This window comes from Lathamus discolor, chromosome 4 (genome assembly GCF_037157495.1).
Source record: "Lathamus discolor isolate bLatDis1 chromosome 4, bLatDis1.hap1, whole genome shotgun sequence".
Classification (NCBI taxonomy): Eukaryota; Metazoa; Chordata; class Aves; order Psittaciformes; family Psittacidae; genus Lathamus; species Lathamus discolor.
This window is the reverse complement of record NC_088887.1, coordinates 32,681,185-32,699,130: the sequence shown is the minus strand read 5'-3', so window position 1 is coordinate 32,699,130 and position 17,946 is coordinate 32,681,185. Positions and strand designations below refer to the sequence as shown.

The window sequence follows — 17,946 nt, the reverse complement described above, 5'->3', positions numbered from 1 at the left end:
AATCCTGACTGACCAATTTGGTGGCCTTCTATGATGGGGCTATGGAGCTGATGGACAGGGGTAGAGCAGTTGACGTCATCCACCTGGACTTGTGCAAAACGTTCAACACTGTCCCACACCACATCCTTGTCTCTAAACTGGAGAGACATCAATTTCATAGGTGGACCACTCGGTGGATAAAGAAGTGTCTGGATGGCCGCACGCAAAGACTTGAGGTCAATGGTTCAATGTCCAGTTGGAGACTAGTAATGAGTGGTGCCCCTCAAGGATCAGTGTTGGGACCGGTCTTGTTCAACATCTTCGTCAGTGACATGGACAGTGGGATTGAGTGCGCCCTCAGCAGGTTTGGTGATCACACCAAGATGTGGTTCAGTTGATAAGCTGGAGGCCCTCCTGCAGCAGGGGCTGAGCTGCAGATGCTGTCAGTAGCTGAAAGGTGTCAGGGAAGCTGAGAGGGAGCTGGGCTGCTTGCTCTGGGCCTGAACTGTGCAGGGGCCCCAGGCATCCATCACAGCGCATACAGGAAAGAAGGAGGGCAGTAATCCAGGGAGCGGGGAGCTAGTAACAAACAAAGGAAGAAGAGGTGATTGTCCTGCTGTAATCAGTGCTGGTGCAGGCTCACCTGGAGCACTGGGTGCAGTGCTAGGTGCCACCATTTAAGAACATGAAGGTCCTTGAAAGCATCCAGGAGGGCAACAAAGCTGGTGACAGGGCTGGAAGGCGGGTCCTGTGAGCAGCGGATGAGGACACCGCGATTGTCTGGTTCGGAGAAAAGGAGGCTTGAGGGGTGGCCTCATCGCTCTCTACAGCTCTTCCCAAGGAAGGGAAATGGAGAGGGAGGTGCTGGTCTCTTCTCCATGGGATCCATTGGTAGGACATGTGGGAATGGTTCAGAGCTGTGCCCGGGGAGGTTTAATGTAGACATTAGGAAGTCAAGGGGTTTTCAGCACCAAAACCCCATTCAAAGAAACAAATCAGAAATGTTACAGATGGAAAGAGTATTTTATTTATTTATGAATAAAGTTATTTATCTTATTTTAGTTTAGTTAATTTTAGTCTAGTTTAGTTTAGATTATATTTTCTTTTTCTAAATCGCTCAGAGCTGATGCTCACAAGCATTAACACAATGCACACGCGCAGCCAGCAGCAGGCTGCCTCATCCCTTGCAGCCTGACAAAGGAAAGCCGGGGCAGGAGCGGTGCTGTGGTGGTGCAAGAGGAGCGCAAGAACCCGGCCAGAAAGGGCCAGGGAAGACCTGACTGGGGTGGTGCTCAGTGCTACAGAGGACAGCAGCAAGTCCCGGGGCCACGCTGGGGCCACCCTGGGAGTCCCGGGGCCACGTTGGGGCCACCCTGGGAGTGCTGAACGCTGCCTCCCCCCGGATGCGGGGCACGAGGGCCACCTGCGTGGAGCACGAGCAGCTGCCTTTGGGCCACAATGGCCCAAAGGAGCCCCATGAAGGGGCTGTGCTCGGCTGCAGAGGAGGCAAAAACCCCGGGGACACTTGCTAGTCCAGCCTGGGGGCAAAAAAGCCTTCCCCCCCCAGCTGCAGGACACGAGGGGCCACCTTCGTGGTGCATGAGCACCAGGCGATAACCCGGAGCACCAGGACCAGAGGAGCCCTGACAAGTGGTCATGCTCAGTGCTCAGAGGAAGGCAAAAAACCCCCGGGGACCGGTGCCAATCTGCCCCAGGGGAAAATTCCTTCCTGACCCCAGCACTGGCGATCGGCTACTCCCTGAGCATGTGAGCAAGACCTGCTCCTGGTCCACGGGCTGGTTATGCCTCTAAGGGGACACTGGCTCTGCCTTTTCTGCCTCCACCTGGAGCCATCTGAGGGGCTCCCAAGAACAGCAAAATGCCGCTGGCCTGATCAACAATGGGGGCAAAAATCCTTCCTGTGCCTGGCAGTTGGAGCTCCAAAGCAGTTGGCCATCTGTGGATCCTATTTCTTATGGCTACTGCCACTGTCTCCCCAGAAGATGAGGGCAGCGAGCTCCCCAAAGACTGAAGCAGGATTTCCATCCATCAGATGAGCTGTGAGCATGGCCCCTCCAGGAGCTGGAACTGCAGCAGAGAACCTCCCACAGCTTCGGGCAGTCTTCCCCCCTCTGCCCCTCCAAGTAATTCCACCGGTGCCTCAAGGACTTCCTCTTGGGTGCCTTCAGGCTGCCAGCTCTGTCCTGGTGGCAAAGCCAGGCACTCTGGCAGTGGGACACAGGAGGATGCTGCCTTATACTGCCCCAGAGCATTGTGATGCTGTGTTGGTGGGTAGTGGCACTATGACACAGTGGTGACGGGGCCCCCACAGCCCTGCCCACTGCAGCGCTGCTGCTGCTGCCCTTTTGCCCAGCATCCCTTGCAGAAAGGACTTTGGGGAGCTGGCCTGAGGCAGTGCCTGTGCCCAGGAGGCCCAGGGAGATGTCCCACCCATGGTGACCACACATGGCACCGCTGCTTGGTGTCCCTGTAAATTAATCTCTATGTTCACATGTGTCAATAAGGGCTTTTATACCACATACAGTCATTTGACTGCGGCGATCCCAGGGGTGAAAGAAAGGGGTTTTGGGTCCCTCTGCATGAACTTTGCAGAAAAGGAGAGAGCATACAGGATTTCCTCACCATTCCTTATCAATACGCCAAGTGGCATTTGCTACTGCGCTGCTCATGGTGACGTCTTCTTCTTGGAAAGATGAATTTAGGAAATCTGCGTTTGTTACGCAGGGTGTTTAGATATTTGCTTGTGTTTGTTAACACTCGTGTCTAGTTTGGGGGCTTGTCTCTTGTATTACTACATGAATGCAACACTTTACTGACTGCTGCCTAGTTCCATGTTTCGATTGTTCAATAAAGTGTTTTGATCCCAGTTCGGTTTAAACCACATGAGCAGCTTTTCCCTGCAACGCTCAGGAAAAACAAGTAACTGACTCAGTTGGGTAGAACAGTTTTAAAACCCTCAGCTATGTATCATGTAAGGGTACTGTATAGAGGGCAGAGATTTAGAGATTAGCAACAAATCCCCCAGCACGTTTGTTCAAATCCCTGAAATGCAGAATGACCGTTGGTCTCCCTACCATAGGTTTATTTCTTGGGTGATCTACTGGGGGGAAAGGGAAAGTCACCGAGTTTATTGGAGATGTTGGTGTAGGCTGCAGAAGACAGCCCCAGCTGGGATCCCATCTGAAATGAGGAAACTTCTGTGTTTGTCTGAGCAAACTGTTCTTTTATGAAAAACACCCATGTTTTTCACATACAGTTGTAGAAAATGCTACTGCCTCTGCCCAGTTCTGGTAGAAAGTGAGCTTAATCACCTCTTGGAAACACACCAGACACCCAGACAGAACCATTGAGAGGGGAGGCTGCAGCGCAGACCTTGGAGTGCAGAAAGTGGCTCCACTTGTGTCTTGAGGCAAGGGTGCACAACAGGCAGGGCTGCGATCGGTGTACCCTGGTGCAGGTCCTCCTGCAGCAGGTGACTGAGCTGCAGGACACTGTCAGCAAGCCAAAAGATTCTAAGGCCCAGTTAGAATTAAAGCTGGTAAGGGATGTGAAAGATAACAGGAAGGGCTTCTATAGGTATGTAGCAAACAAAAGACAGACTAGGGACAATGTGGGCCCTCTCTGGAAGCTATTGGGAGAACAGACTGCCTTTGATTTGGAGAAGACTGAGGTTCCCAATGACTCCTTTGCCTCAGTGTTCACTGGCAAATGCTCTGACCAAACCACCCAAGTCTTGGAAGGCAGATGCAGGGACTGGGAGAATGAAGACCTTAGGCCCACTGTAGGACAGGATCAGTTTCCAGATCATCTTAAGAACCAGCATGTGCACAAGTCTGTGGGACGTGATGAAATCCATCCGCAGGTCCTAAAGCAGCTGGCAAATGAAGTTGCTAAGCCAATGTCCATTATATTTGAAAAGTCATGGCAGTCAGGTGAAGATCCTGACAACTGAAAAAAGGGAAATATAACCCCCATTTTCAAGAAGGGGAAAATGGATGACCCAGGAAGCTACAGACCAGTCAGTCTCACCTCTGTGCCTGGCAAAATCTTGGAGCAGATTCTCCTGGAAGGCATGCTAAGGCACATGAAAAACAACAAGGAGTTTGATGACAGTCAACATGGCTTCACTAAGGGGAAATCCTGTCTACCCAATTTGGTGGCCTTCTATGATGGGGCTACAGAACTGATGGATGGGGCAAAGCAGTTAATGTCATCTACCTGTACTTGTGCAAAGCATTCGACACTATCCCATATGACATCCTTCTCTCTAAATTGGAGAGACATCAATTTGATAGGTGGACCACTCGGTGGATAAAGAAGTGTCTGGATGGCCACATGCAAAGAGTTGTGGTCAACGGCTCAATGTCCAGTTGGAGACTGGTAGGAAGTGGTGTCCCCCGGGGTTGGTTTTGGGACCGATCTTGTTACACACCTTTGTCAGTGACATGGACAGTGGAATTGAGTGCGCCCTCAGCAAGTTTGCCAGCGACATTAAATTATGCGTTTCGGTTGATACACTGGAGGGAAGGAATGCCATCCAGAGGGACCTGGATGCGCTTGTGAGGTGGGCTGATGCCAACCTCATGAAGTTTAACCATGACAAGTGCAAGGTTGGAGCAATCCCAGGCACAGCTACAGACTGGGCAAAGAAGAGATTCAGAGCAGCCCTGCGGAGGACTTGGGGGTGGTGGTCGATGAGAAAATGAACGTGAGCCGCCTTTAGTGTGCACTCGCAGCCCAGAAAGCCAACCGTATCCTGGGCTGCATCAAAAGGAGAGTGACCAGCAGGTCAAAGGAGGTGATCCTGCCCCTCTACTCTGCTCTCATGAGACCTCACTTAGAGTACTGTGTACAGTTCTGGTGTCCTCAACATAAAAAGGACATGGAATTGTTGGAACAAGTCCAGAAGAGGGCCATGAGGATGATCAGGGGACTGGAGCACCTCCTGTGTGAAGACAGGCTGAGAAAGTTGGGTCTGTTCAGCCTGGAGAAGAGAAGGCTGCGTGGGGACCTCATAGCAGCCTTCCAGTATCTGAAGTGGGCCTACAAGGATGCTGGGGAGGGACTCTTCATTAGGGACTGTAGTGATAGGACAAGGGGTAATGCGTTAAGGTTTAGGTTAGACATAAGGAAGAAATTCTTTACTGCAAGGGTGGTGAGGCACTGAAATGGGTTGCCCAAGGAAGCTGTGAATGCTCCGTCCCTGGCAGTGCTCAAGGCCAGGCTGGACAGAGCCTTGGGTGAAATGGTTTATTGTGAGGTATCCCTGCCCATGGCAGGGGGGGGTGGAACTAGATGATCTTAAAGTCTAATTAATAAACACAGCGTGCTGCTAAATGAAGAGCCTAAGAAGGGCTGTGAGCTGTATAATGGCTGTTAATGTTCAACGTAAAACATGAGCCTCTTCTAACTGTACCCCTTCAATTATTTTCTACAGTAAGTCCAAAGTAGTGTGGTTCATAGCAACATGGTACAATAAAATCAGCAATATTATTCCTTTTTTTTCTCCAGAGGCCATTACATGCACGATACATGGGTCTTTCAAAAATATAATCCATTTCCCTCAGAGATTGTCTTTAAAAGGTAAAGATCCTTTTTATGCTATTGAGATGGCATCAATCATTCTCAGAGCAGAAGCAGTATTATTTGAGATCCTGAATATATGCAAAAATCCATTCTACATAGTTGGCTGTGTTCATATGAGTGTCCAACATGTTACAGTTTTGAAGAACTTGACATACTCTTGAGCCACTTGATTTTCTGCAACTAAAAATTATTTTTAAATATTGTAACTGCAGAATTTTACCTACAAAGATCAACTTGAATGTATTTTTAGATGCATACAGCTACGATATAGCTACAGTTAACACACAGGTAATGAACGCAAGCCTAAGTCACCATCCTGGAACATTAATTGTCTGCATATATGCACGTATTACTAAGGATTTACCTGTTCTCACAAATGTATAGCAGTCTTTTGCACATTACGTTAAGACAAAAAGATGAGAATTCTTCCAGTGTAAAAGAACATACTAATGCTTCTGCTAAGAAATAATAATTTTCTACTTATTCAGACAAAATAAGGAAAAAAGTGAAAAAGCAATCAAAAGATCTAAACACAGCATAAAAAGTGTATTAGAAAGTATGTAATATTGTTTTAGTTTATATACCTGTTTTAGGCTTCTGTGTTGATCGCTGTACAAACACTGCATGACCCTAAAGATAAACATATTTTTTTTAACATTGTTCATCTCACAAATGTGTTACACTAGCTATGATTGCTAAACTCTTTTTAAATATTAAACCAATACAAATTATTTACATCAGAGGAAGGGAGGGATGAGAGCGATTTTTATATTCTGTCACTGACTTTTTTTCTCAAGAAAAGGTAATTACTGAACATACTTAGACCAGTATAAAAGATGCGCTTCGGCAGACCTTTATTCCTTCAGCGGCAGACCTTCTGGAAATACTAGCATGCTATGTGCAAAGTTGGCTTACTGTGTGCAAAGATGAGTTACTAACTTGACCTAAGGTGATGACAAGCAATCATGTGATTTCACCCAAAGCAGTATTTCTGAACTATCAGAGTGTTACATGCAAATCAAAGCTTACTCACAAAAATAAGTTGCTATAACATCAACATACTTAACAGACCATGACACCCAACGACAAAGAGGAAAAAAAAAAATATTACTTCAAAAATCAGTTAATCTTGAAAGATGACTGAACATCTCCTTCACTCCACAGAGCAGATTTTACTACAATATTTAAAACCAAAACAAACCACACACACCCCCAACACAAACCCTCTGTACATCAAGCTCAAGGTGGTATTCCCACCAAAGCAAAGCTGAAAACCAAGATTTAGCACCTGCACAGAACCAAGGGCTTTCTTTCTATAGCACAGCACACACGTCATCTTAAGAGATAAAATGTCTAGTATCTTATGCTAACACAGCTGTAAAAGTACTTCATTTTGTCCACAGTACAGGGAAAAAAAAAAATCTTTATTGATCTAAACAATTTCTAATGAGACTCAATACTGGACTGGTAAATTCAATTTACCTCTACTTTTAATTTCTGCTTCGGAAGAATAATATTAGGCCAGCTAATCTGCATTTTGCAGCAGCAACACTTGGATATATAACTCATAACTGAACTCTCCAAGCAGCAGGAAGATTAACTACTATAGTGTTTTCTAAGGCTCCTTAAGCATAGCAAGCCAGGCAAAATAACAGTAAAGGAGAGCAATCTTGCAAGTACTAAAACAGAAGAGTGCTACAGTTCATTCAATGAAAGAAACAACTAAATAAGTAGAACCTTTATTGGGCACAAAAGGCTAGAAAAAATTGTAAGAGATGACAGGAATATAGAATGAATGAACACTACTGTTGACTTGCAGACTTCAACTTACATAAACTAAGCTGTATTGCTCTGCAGTTATAGGAAGTGAATCTGTGACTTGGAGATACAGCACCCCAAATATGGCCTAGATACACAGCCAAACAGTTGGCCAAGTTTTCCTAATAGGACCTGTACACCACCATCTCATTTCACATAGCTGTATATGTATTAAGTAAAACTTACTCGATAAGAGGATACACAGTCTCTATGCTATACACCAACTTAGTACTTTTGAAAGTGAATAACAGAAGGTACCTTTGCATCAGTTTGAATTAATCAACACTAGCAATTACTCTGCAGATCAGATATAGGTATAAACTCCACTGGAACATCTTGCAAGTTTTTCATCTAGTTCCAACCCTACTTACCAATTCACAGCAAGATTTACGATCAGCATAAAAAGCCAGGCCTACAGACTCAGACTTGCACACAGGTTCACCCATGGTACATGATCCTGAGAGAAAAGGATGATGAGAAAGGCATGAAGGGAAGAAGCAACTAACACGTGCTTTGCAAGACTTGAAATGATCACAACATTAAACTACACTTTGCAAGAGTTTCACTGAAGATGCGTTCTTATTTACACACCCCATAGGTTAATGCGCGAAACAATAACTTAAAGCGTCAGTCAAAAGCTCGTTAAATCGACTGACATTCTCCCAAGTCCCTGACGCCTGACAATGCTCCAGCGCGCTCCCTCACACGAGACCGGCAGCGGAGGGACGGGCAGTTCTTAGCAGCCGGGCAGGGGGCGGCACCCCAGAACTATTGCCACGTCCCGGGGGAGCGGAGTTAAAGCCCCGGCAGCCCCGCCTGACAGCCCCAGCGCAGCAGCCCCGGCCCAGGCCGCGCAGCTCTCTGCTGCTCGGCGGCGCGCCCGGCAGCGCCCGTCCCTTCCACAGCCCCGCCAAAGGCGAGGCTAGAGCCGGCCGGGCTCCCCGCCGCCGTTACACCCCGGAAACCCCGAGGCTCGCCACTGACGTGTCGCAGCCCAGCCTTTCCCGTCGGGACAGCCCTGCCCGTGCTCGGTCTTCCTAGCAATAAAGAGCTTCAGCGGCCCGGAGGAGCTCCGCCGCGGCTCCCAGCGCCGCCAGCACCAGTGCCCGCCTCATGCTGACCGAACTGGGCCCGGCGTCACTCCGCCGGCAGCTCCGGAGGGATGGGCATCACCCTCCCGGACCCAGCCCCACACGGACGAAGGGGGCTCGGGAGCCCAGCGAGACACGGGGAGGTGGAAAGCACCCGCCGCCGCCCCACTCACCGGCCGCCGCCTCAGCCGCTCTCCCCCGGCTCCGCAGGCCCGCGGCTGCTCCCACCCGCACCCCGCCGGGCTCCGGCAACTGGCTGGCTGCCGCCTGACGTCAAGGGAGCTCACAGGCTCCGTGCTGGCTGCCGCGAGAGGGCCCAAACGCGGCGGGGCTGTGGCTGCGCATGTGCGGGATGAGGCCTGGCGGGGAGGCTGGGGCGCATCTTCTTCCTCCTCTTCGTTCCCTGCCTAGGCCGTGACCCCGAAAGGGAGGAGGCAGAGGGACGGGACGGGACGGGGGTGCGGGCGGGCGGTGGGTGCGTTGTGTTTGTGTGGGGCTGTAGGCCGGTAACACCGCGGTTCCTGTGCGTGGCGCGAGTGGGGCTGAGAAGGGGGTGGTGCACCCACGACCGGGGAACCTCTGGCAGCGCCTGACCGTGTCCTGTGTGTGGCGTCCTCCCCTCTGCCGCTCGCCATTCCCGCCCCCCTTCCCCCGTAGCTGGAGGGAAGAGACGGACATGGTTGAAAACTCTCCAGCCCCATTGCCGGAAAGGGCGATATATGGATTTGCCCTTTTTTTAGGATCGTGGTTTGGCTTCAGTAAGTATACCGTGTGCTGAGTACTTCACCAAAAAGTGGTGCTTTGTTTGCGAGGCAAATGTAGTTCCCGATAAGACCTCCTGGGAAGGGTCAAACTTGTATGACACCGTCTGTTGCGAGGGTGTGTGGTGAGCTAAGATGAGCAAACCTGTCTGCTGTTACAAAGATGTGTCATTGCCTTTTATAATTTCCTCGTGTTTTGTCTGTTTTGAACCTTATTATGGGACCTTTGGTAGTATTACAGAGTCAAATTATTTACAAAATTCTGTGCATTCTTTTGTTAGCTTATTTTACTTGAATTGCATACATGGTTGTTACTCAGTAACCACTGTTGATGCTACTACTGTAACCTTCCCCACCCAAATATTGAAATTAAAAAAGTAAGTCTTGTGGCCAACAGCAATGAGAATGATTAGGGTTACGCCAGTAATTTCTTTGTTGGTGTGACAGATGCTTTGGCATATCACAGAGTACCACGTTGGAAGACCTCAAGAATCATCTGTTCCAACCTTTCTTGGCAAAGCATGACCTAGACTAGATGTTCCAGCACCCTGCCCACCTGGATCTTAAAAGTGTTCAGTGGTGGAGAACCCACCACTTCCCTGGGGAGATTATTCCAATGGCTGGTTGTTCTTATTGTGAAAAATTTTCCTGTGTCCAGTTGGAATCTTCCCAGGAATAATGTGTGCCCATTACCCCTCATCTTTTCCATGTAACTCCTTGTAAAAAGGGAGTCTCCATCCTCTTTGTAGCCATCCTTTAAATACGGGGGCAAATACTCTGTATGCCCCCACAGGACCAAGGCTTGAGAGGGTGAGGACACTTTTTCAACACAGGAGAAGGTGCTGCAACTATAATGTACTCAAACAATAATCCAGGATCCTACTGTAAGTCTTTCTCACCCTTAGGAAGTAAGAAGGAATGAAAGTATTTGATTTCCTTTACTGTTACAGGAAGCCACTGCAGTTCTGCAGCTTGTGTCACTGTTTGGCTACTGATCTGTACCCCTCAAGTTTTGTTAAACTTTAGTCTGGATTTGTTGTTAGGAAACAAAATTTCTCCGTATGGTGTTTGTTGACATGAAAATGACTATCTTTCCAACAGTCAGTATTTCCAATAACAGCATCTGACCAGTTCTATCCAAGCACTGTAATTCTACCAACTTTTCTCAACCACATGATTCATTGTGTGATTATTTTCTGCTATGTTTTCCACATCCAGAGTCATTTGACATCCTTTTACTGAGGGCTTTCTTTGTTTTGCCATTCAACTTGCAGGAAATTCTTGTCTGTCTATATAGGAAATCAGAAAGTAAATGTTAAAGCAAATATAAAAATGTTACCATATAACCACCTACAAAACATTGTCCCTGTGTTGGGCAGGTTTTGTGCCTGAGACACATATTCTACAGTGTTTTGGTTGAGCTACTTTGGTTTAAATAGTGTAAAAGCAAAATATTGCTCTAAAACTAGCGAAAGAAGTGTAAACCACTATCAATTGTACTGTTGTGACCTCTTAATTCTTTCATGCAGTGTTGTACCTCATCTGGGCTTATGTTCCCGAGACTTGGCTGTTCTCACTGGGACTAACATACTGGCCTCAAAAGTAAGTTCAGCCACTTGAACTGTTTAGCCTGAATATGTGTGTCGGACACCCTTAAATATCCTCAAATAACAAAAGTTGGGGTTTTTTGTTGTTTAGTTAGGGGTTTTTTTATATAATGGCCATGTATTTAATCCAGTTTTTGATGATAAAGGACTCTAATCTTTTTGAAGCATTTTTATTTATGTAGATAAGTATCTGTGGTGAGAAAAGCGATAGTATTTGGATGTTTTATGATAAATTCGTTCTCAGGAACTTTGCCGGTGAAAATACAGTAAACTTCATAGAATCATAGAGTAGTTAGGGTTGGAACAGACTTTAAGATCATCTAATTCCATCTCCACTGTCATGGGCAGGATTTCCACCCACTAAACTGTGTCACCCAAGACTCCATCCAACCTAGCCTTGAGCACTGAGGAATGGAGCATTTACCACTTCTTTGGGTAACCTGTTCCAATTCCTCACCACCCTCACAGTAAAAAACTTCTTTCTTATATCTAACCTAAACTTCCCCTGTTTAACTTTGAATCTGTTACCCCTTGACACTTATTTAAAAATTTAAAGCCTGATAAACTTATATTTCCTCAGCCCCATACTTTGGCCAAAAAGCGGCCAGTGGCTGAATACTTTTCTTTCTCCACATAAAACAGGACTGTATCATCTTTTCCTGGCTTTTCCCTTTGTATAAGACATATCTTTCCAGTTTTTCAACATCCTCCCTAAGAGACTTTCTGGAGGAATGTTATTTCCGGGATGATTCCTCTCATCCCTTTTCTCTTCCTTAGGCCTATAGGTGGTACAAAGATAGTATTCTTTTTAACCACAAAGTGTATCTTCAAAACGTAATTAAAGAAAAAAAAACCAACACGTAAGTAAGAAATCTATTTGAGGATCTATACCAGACTAGCTATGGTGACTCTGTAGTCAGTAATAATGGGAGAGGCCATGGCCCCTATTCAGAGGTGGTGTTTCTTCTCCTCTTGGCTGAGTTTGTGCGAGATACAATAACAACTTCTGTATTAAAACTGTTGTGTCATTAGGTGTTTGTTATTATGATATGTGAATTTTAAAATCTTCTTCCTCAGATACTGGGCAGTTGCTTTGCCAGTGTATCTACTGGTTGCTGTAGGAATTGGTTATATATTACTTTTTGGTATTAACATGATGAGTACAGCTCCACTTAACTCCACACATACTATTACAGGTAATTTTACTGTTTTTTCTGTTTTGGGTTTTTTAATTTTGATACTCAGCTGGTAATTTCTGTCAATGTATATATAAAGATCTGCAAAGTTTGCACCTTGCATTATGAACTAGTGAAGAGTGTCATGGGAAGAAGTGGGAAGGCAAGCAGGAGTCAATGTGGTGCAGAGGAGGATGTTGTGGTATTGAAGCATGATTAAATATGTCAGTGATTGCCTGTGTAAAAAAGCTGTTCTTCAGTTTTTCTCTCAGCTTTTGTGTAGCCTTTACTCCTGCCAAGGAGACATGTTCAAGGCATTCACAACATTCTTCAGGCAGCTGCACCTTCTTCCACATGAGAAATTACACCACTATTTGCAGGTGTTAGAAAAAATGCAGACGATAAAATCTGGCACAAAATTTACCTATTGCTAAAGGAACGGCTGAAGTTGCATTCTTTCAACAAACTATGTACATAGTAGTAGTACATTACAATGCACTGCTAAGGAAAAGCAATCAGTTGAGGCTGTAGTTCAAATGCGTTACTCCAATGCTGCTTTCAAGAACTGCCATTTAGTCACCCTTGTGTTCCTGGGCTCTCATTGACACTTCCATGTCACCTTCTCTTTTGATGTCAACCCAAGAGTTTGTGTGGCTGTATGGCAGGTGGGACGGGGTACCTACTATGTTTGAAAAACAATTGTATTTGAAAATTTTCTTTTTCAGAGGGAAAAGTTCTGTAATTCCGTTCAAAACAGATCTGTAAAAGTGTTTATGCTGTTACAGGAATGGGTGCTGTGTCTTGATGGGAACAAGCAGCCAAGATAAAGGGAGGGTGGGCTGCATCTCTCAGCAAAAATTCTGGTATAGTGTTCAAACTACAGGCTGAGCTATTCACTCTGGGGTTTTTTGTTTGTTCTTTTTATCCTTGGATAGTTAGGATTTGATGTCGTACAGCATCTTAAACCAAGTCCCAGAGAGTGATTTCAGCAGGAGGGTGGGGTTGATTTCTTCAGGGGCTCTGCTAAGACATCTTGATGTAAAGTGTTTCTGATGGCCACCTTACTATACCTCAGCAAGATGGGCTTTTCAGCATTACTTATAGCAGCTAAATTTATGCAGTGTTGCATTATATAATGTTTCTTGAAAGGAAAAAAAAATCTATAATAAATGAAATGTTCTTATTCTTTCCTGTAGATAACTATGCAAAAAAGCAGCAGCGGAAGAAATTCCAAGAAGAAGCAATTCCAGCACTGAGGGATATTCCCATCAGTGAAGTAAACAGAATGTTTTTCCTTTCTGAAAAAGGAATCTGCAATAGCAGATAGTCATTAAGATCTGTTTGAATAAAGGATTAGTACAAGTGTTACATAAGGAAAATCAAAACCTCTCCAAACTAAAAGTGACCCAATCTCTGTCTACTTGCAGAAGAAAGTGGTTTTTTTGGTTCTTATTTGGGTTTGTTGTTTTTTTTTTTCCCCTGAATCTGACTAAATTTATGTTAACATATTTCCTTGAGATGGCTTGATTTTATTATACATGCACCTTAATAACATGCATTGGTATGAGAATTATGCCACATTCATTTATCTAACCATTCTTGTGAGTTTAAAATGTTCTATTGCGTGCAGATTTCTGCTTGCAATTTCCCTCCAAGAATGAAAGAAATAGCTTTCAGACATAGCTTAATCTGTTTCTCTTTGAATTCAGGGAGAGAAAATGTGTTCCACTGGTCAAATGGAAATTATGTTAATTTGAAGTGTTTACATTGTAAATATACAGTTCTTATCTGTAAATATTAATAAAATGTAGCTAACTTTTACTTGTTCAAGTTAGTGGTTTTCCTGTGATTCTATGATGTGGATTTTCTTTCAGGTGTGCGTTACTGTGCAGAGAAACAGTTTTTATTGCCTTTCTTCCGAGAGTCACACACCTGGTTATCTTCAGCAGTCAAGGTTATTTAGCTTGGTTATGAAAGCCAGTGAATAGGGCTTCATTATTGTCTGTTAGGTCTATAAGCCATCTTCTGACCAGCAGAGAATTTAGTTAAAAACATCACTATTTCATTAAAAGGTAATAAGAAAGTTTTGAAAATTTTTGTGAAGAATCTTAGCCAGTTCCTTTAGAAAATGGTCAAAACAACCATCAGTTGCTGTGGGAAGTCTTAAGACCTGGTAACAGTCAATCTAATATAAATATAAAATCTGTTGTTTTTTCATCCTCTTTAGTAGTTTGCTATTTTTTTTTCACCTGTGTTTGAAGAAAAAACCCAAACCTGCTAGGTGTTACAGGTAGGAGAAAAATATCTTCTTAACAAAGGCAAAAATACATTTCAACATTTCACTCTGAAATGGTAAATTTTAGGTATATTGTTGTTTGGGGACATTTTACAACAGTGAGTGTTTGTACATAAGCCTGATGACTGCAGGTTGGTACAATGTTTGTTTGATAGTTATAGGCATGGTTGTGAACTTTTCTTTTTGTTGTTTTTGTCCTCAGTTGCTATTGTTTCCCCCTCCTGCCATGCTTTTGCCCTTCTATTAATTTTATGTGCTCAAACACCTATATATGGGGTTGATTCAAGATTTTGCAATCAACAGATGTGAAGGTGTATTTACTCTTGTGAATTCTGTAATGTTGTAGACACTGAACTATTGGCTGTAATTTTTTTTTTTGGTATGTAATTTCTACTTGTGTTCTACATTCCTTTTGCTTTCTGAGAAGGCAATTTTGTTTTTAATTCTAAATTGACAGCAAGTGAAGGCCACGTTTCTGCTATCGTTTGATGCAGGGATTAATTTAGTCCCCTGTTAAGGATACCCAAATCCCTTCAGGCTAAAGAAAAGGTACTGGAAAATGCCCTCAAGACCTGAAAGCACACAAATTAAAGGACTGTAAACCTTCAACAAAGATTGTATCAGTGATGAATCTGCCATTTAATTTAACTGCAGACCTCACAATTAGGGGAAAACTAACAGAAGCACCTAAGTGAGTAGGCAAACTGGGGCCATTTGTTTAAGTAAAACTTGCAGGCATGAAACTCAATCTTTGCTTTTCTGTCACTACTGTGTAGTGGTGCTTCAAAGGCACTGTAGTGACCTTTTCTTCAACTTAGGAGTAATGTTTGACACTTCAGAAATTGCCTCTGTGATCAAAATAAAGCCAGTTGTCTAAAAAAACTGTCATTGGGCTAATAAATGCATTGTAGGGAATTGCAGGTATTTGGGATCCATCATTTCACTGTCTTGCCTGTAACTGTGATTAAGGAAAAGATAAGCAACTCTGCTAGCAAAAAGAAGAGAGATTCACCCTTTTGTAAATGTACAGCACACTTAGAGCTCTAGTTATTTGGTGGGGTTTATATAGATTTTGCCTTAAATATTATTCAGAAAAAAACTGAAATGATTGAACTGTGTTGCTAGTAGTGCCTTTCTTTACAAAACATACCTGTTCACAGATGGGATATCAGGTATCCATTCTTCTCAGAGACTGAAGAATAAATAAATAAAGGCAAAACCCTAAATTTGCCCCCATTTTCACCCTTCTGACTTACTGGTGGTGTATTGTTATAGTACAACCTCTAGTAACAGAGTTACACCAACTGCATTGTCCCTGCTGAAATAAATGATGAAACTGCAGCCTTGCATTTTAATGCACCTTCTAGGATTCTTCTGCAGTTTCTATATATTGGAAACTGATGGTATTTTACACATTTTGCTATAAATGCAATCTTGTAAAGCAGGTTCCCCCCAAATGCTGTTTGAATGAATGTCTATGTAGACATGTCACACAAAAAAAAAAAAAAAAAAGATTGATTTGTTCTGTTTAGAATGAAAAGGTTGTATGCCAAAGGTAATAATAGAGCTTTGGTTGCTGAATTTGTATATAGGTAGTAGAGTATGTCTCTCTGCTTTCCGCCTTAGCGGAATGTCTCTCTTAGAGTATGTCTCTCTTAGGAGAAGAGTAGTAGCAACACAGACTGTGTTTATGATGTTGAAGTTAAGTACTGGAAGAGAAGTCATGGAGTGTACTGGAAGAGTCATGCAACTGATTTAAAAAGTGAAGCTATCTTGAAACTGATTTTGGTCTTTTTCATTGTACTGTGTTGAATGCCATAAGCATGGACGCTTCATCGCAAATGTATGGTGTATGCATATGAAGTAATAGAAGAGTTAAATTCTTTGTGTAGCCACATAATTTCATTCTAAGCATTGGTAGAAGAATCTGCCACTTTGATATCAACAGTGAGCTACAGCAAAAGAGGTAAATGATCTTTTGTGAAGTTCAAATGTGTAGAGCCCATTAAGTAAAATACGCAGGCACACATGAGTAAGAGGTTAGCACAATTCTCTGTGTGTGTTTACTGTTCCTACAGATTGGATGGCTGGAAGAAGAAAAGGAAAGAAAAAGCAACACGGCATCTCAAATGTTATTTCAGTTTCTAGACATGCAAGTGATGCCCTTGCAGGAAGAGAAAGAACTTGTTTCAGCAGTAGTGAAACGGAGTTGTCTTTCTCCTTGAGATATGCAGGTACACTTTTGCTGTTACCTAATGCATTCTGAAGTGTACAGGCTGTCTTAAAAATATTTAGAACTTACTATGAAATGCTGTCAGCTTGATTTGATGACCTTTAAAATAATCGTTTGTGATTGGGGGGTATAAGCAAAAAGGTAAGTAACAAATTACTCTAGATATTTTATGGCAAAGCTCAGATACCAGTAAGTGCCATCAAAGACCATCTCATATGAATCAGAAAGCTGTAGTATTAGATGGTTATATTGTTGCTGCAAGCAGCATTTCTGTAAAGTTAAAAATTGTCCTGGATTGGGCGGGCTCATACTGCCTATGAAGCAGGTAGTGTGCCTGAAGCTTTTCTAAGAGTAGGAACAGGGAAAATGTATGTTTTAATTCCATAGTGCAGGTGTCTCTGGTACTCTGGTGGTTCATTGGTACACCTCCATGTGAGGTGGTCTATAAACATTAAAACTGCAACTCTGCCTCCAACAGCAAGTAAAGTATATAAAAGGAATGATGGTAAAGTAATAGTAACAGGTTTTTACATTCTTTTTAGTGGAACTTGAGATACTGTGAGTTAAATCAGGAAAAGTTAGCCTAAAAATATACCTTAAGGAGGAGAAGCAATAACTGTAGAAACGGTGAACTTCCCAACTCTCATTCAATATGAGAATGGAGGTACTGGTGAGGTAGTCTAAATAGTGTTTGACTCTTCTTCCTCTTTTCCCCTGCTCCAGCATTCTGTGCCATGAGAGTGTAACATTGATATCTTAGCTGTATCTCTAGCAATTCAGTTTGATAAGTTTGATTAGAGTAATAAGAAGTTGTGAGATCTTTGCCTTAATACAGTGTTTCTCTACTACCTAATTCACATTCATACCAAAGCTCCCACCTACGGAAACTTACCACTAAAGCTCTTTGGAAAAAAAGCTTTTTGAGTACTTGCTTTCTTTACCAGGCAGTTTCTATGGACTTTAGTTTCATTTTTGGGTGTAAATGACAAAGCATTTCTGACTTACAAACAGAACAGTTAATAAATGATTTTGTGTAAATAAATTTTGTTCCATAATGCATCTTTTCCATCGGCACTTGAGTCTGAGTGGCTGAAATGTTTAACTCAAAGTCCTGCTTGCTGCTGTACTATTAGATCTCCAGTCAGCTCTAAAACAACTGAGATGAATGGGGTTTTTTGTATGCCTCCCTCTATTCATGAATGGAACTGTATTCTGAGGAGAAAGTTTTGGAAGCATTTAGTCTTGTTCTGCCAGTTCTCTTACAGAGAAATTGCCAAAGTAAATTTTGTTGGCATGCTGTGCAGTTGCTGTATCAACTTAAATCTCAGCCTTTTGCTAAAACCAGCTGAGAGTTTAAACCAGTCTGAAAATAGTGATTA

General features: G+C 43.6%; 2 protein-coding genes across 2 annotated transcripts in view; one reads left to right on the top strand and one right to left on the bottom strand.

Annotated features, from left to right (window-relative positions):
• The window catches only part of TTC3 (tetratricopeptide repeat domain 3), a 74,485-nt gene extending 65,713 nt beyond the window's left edge, over positions 1–8,772 (bottom strand). Inside the window, exons 1-3 of the mRNA XM_065676940.1 lie at positions 8,669–8,772; positions 7,776–7,861; positions 6,171–6,216 (exon numbers count right to left, since the gene is read on the bottom strand). Of these exons, the coding sequence (XP_065533012.1) occupies positions 6,171–6,216; positions 7,776–7,850 (121 nt within the window). The 5' untranslated portion in view covers positions 7,851–7,861; positions 8,669–8,772. The remainder of the gene's footprint in view (positions 1–6,170; positions 6,217–7,775; positions 7,862–8,668) is intronic.
• A 159-nt stretch (positions 8,773–8,931) lies between these two features.
• PIGP (phosphatidylinositol glycan anchor biosynthesis class P) lies at positions 8,932–13,868 on the top strand. Its single transcript, XM_065676946.1, has 4 exons — positions 8,932–9,253; positions 10,786–10,858; positions 11,941–12,059; positions 13,235–13,868. The coding sequence occupies exons 1-4, from the start codon at positions 9,172–9,174 to the stop codon at positions 13,363–13,365; spliced, it is 405 nt and encodes a 134-aa protein (XP_065533018.1). The 5' UTR covers positions 8,932–9,171; the 3' UTR covers positions 13,366–13,868.
• The last annotated feature ends 4,078 nt before the right edge of the window (positions 13,869–17,946 follow it).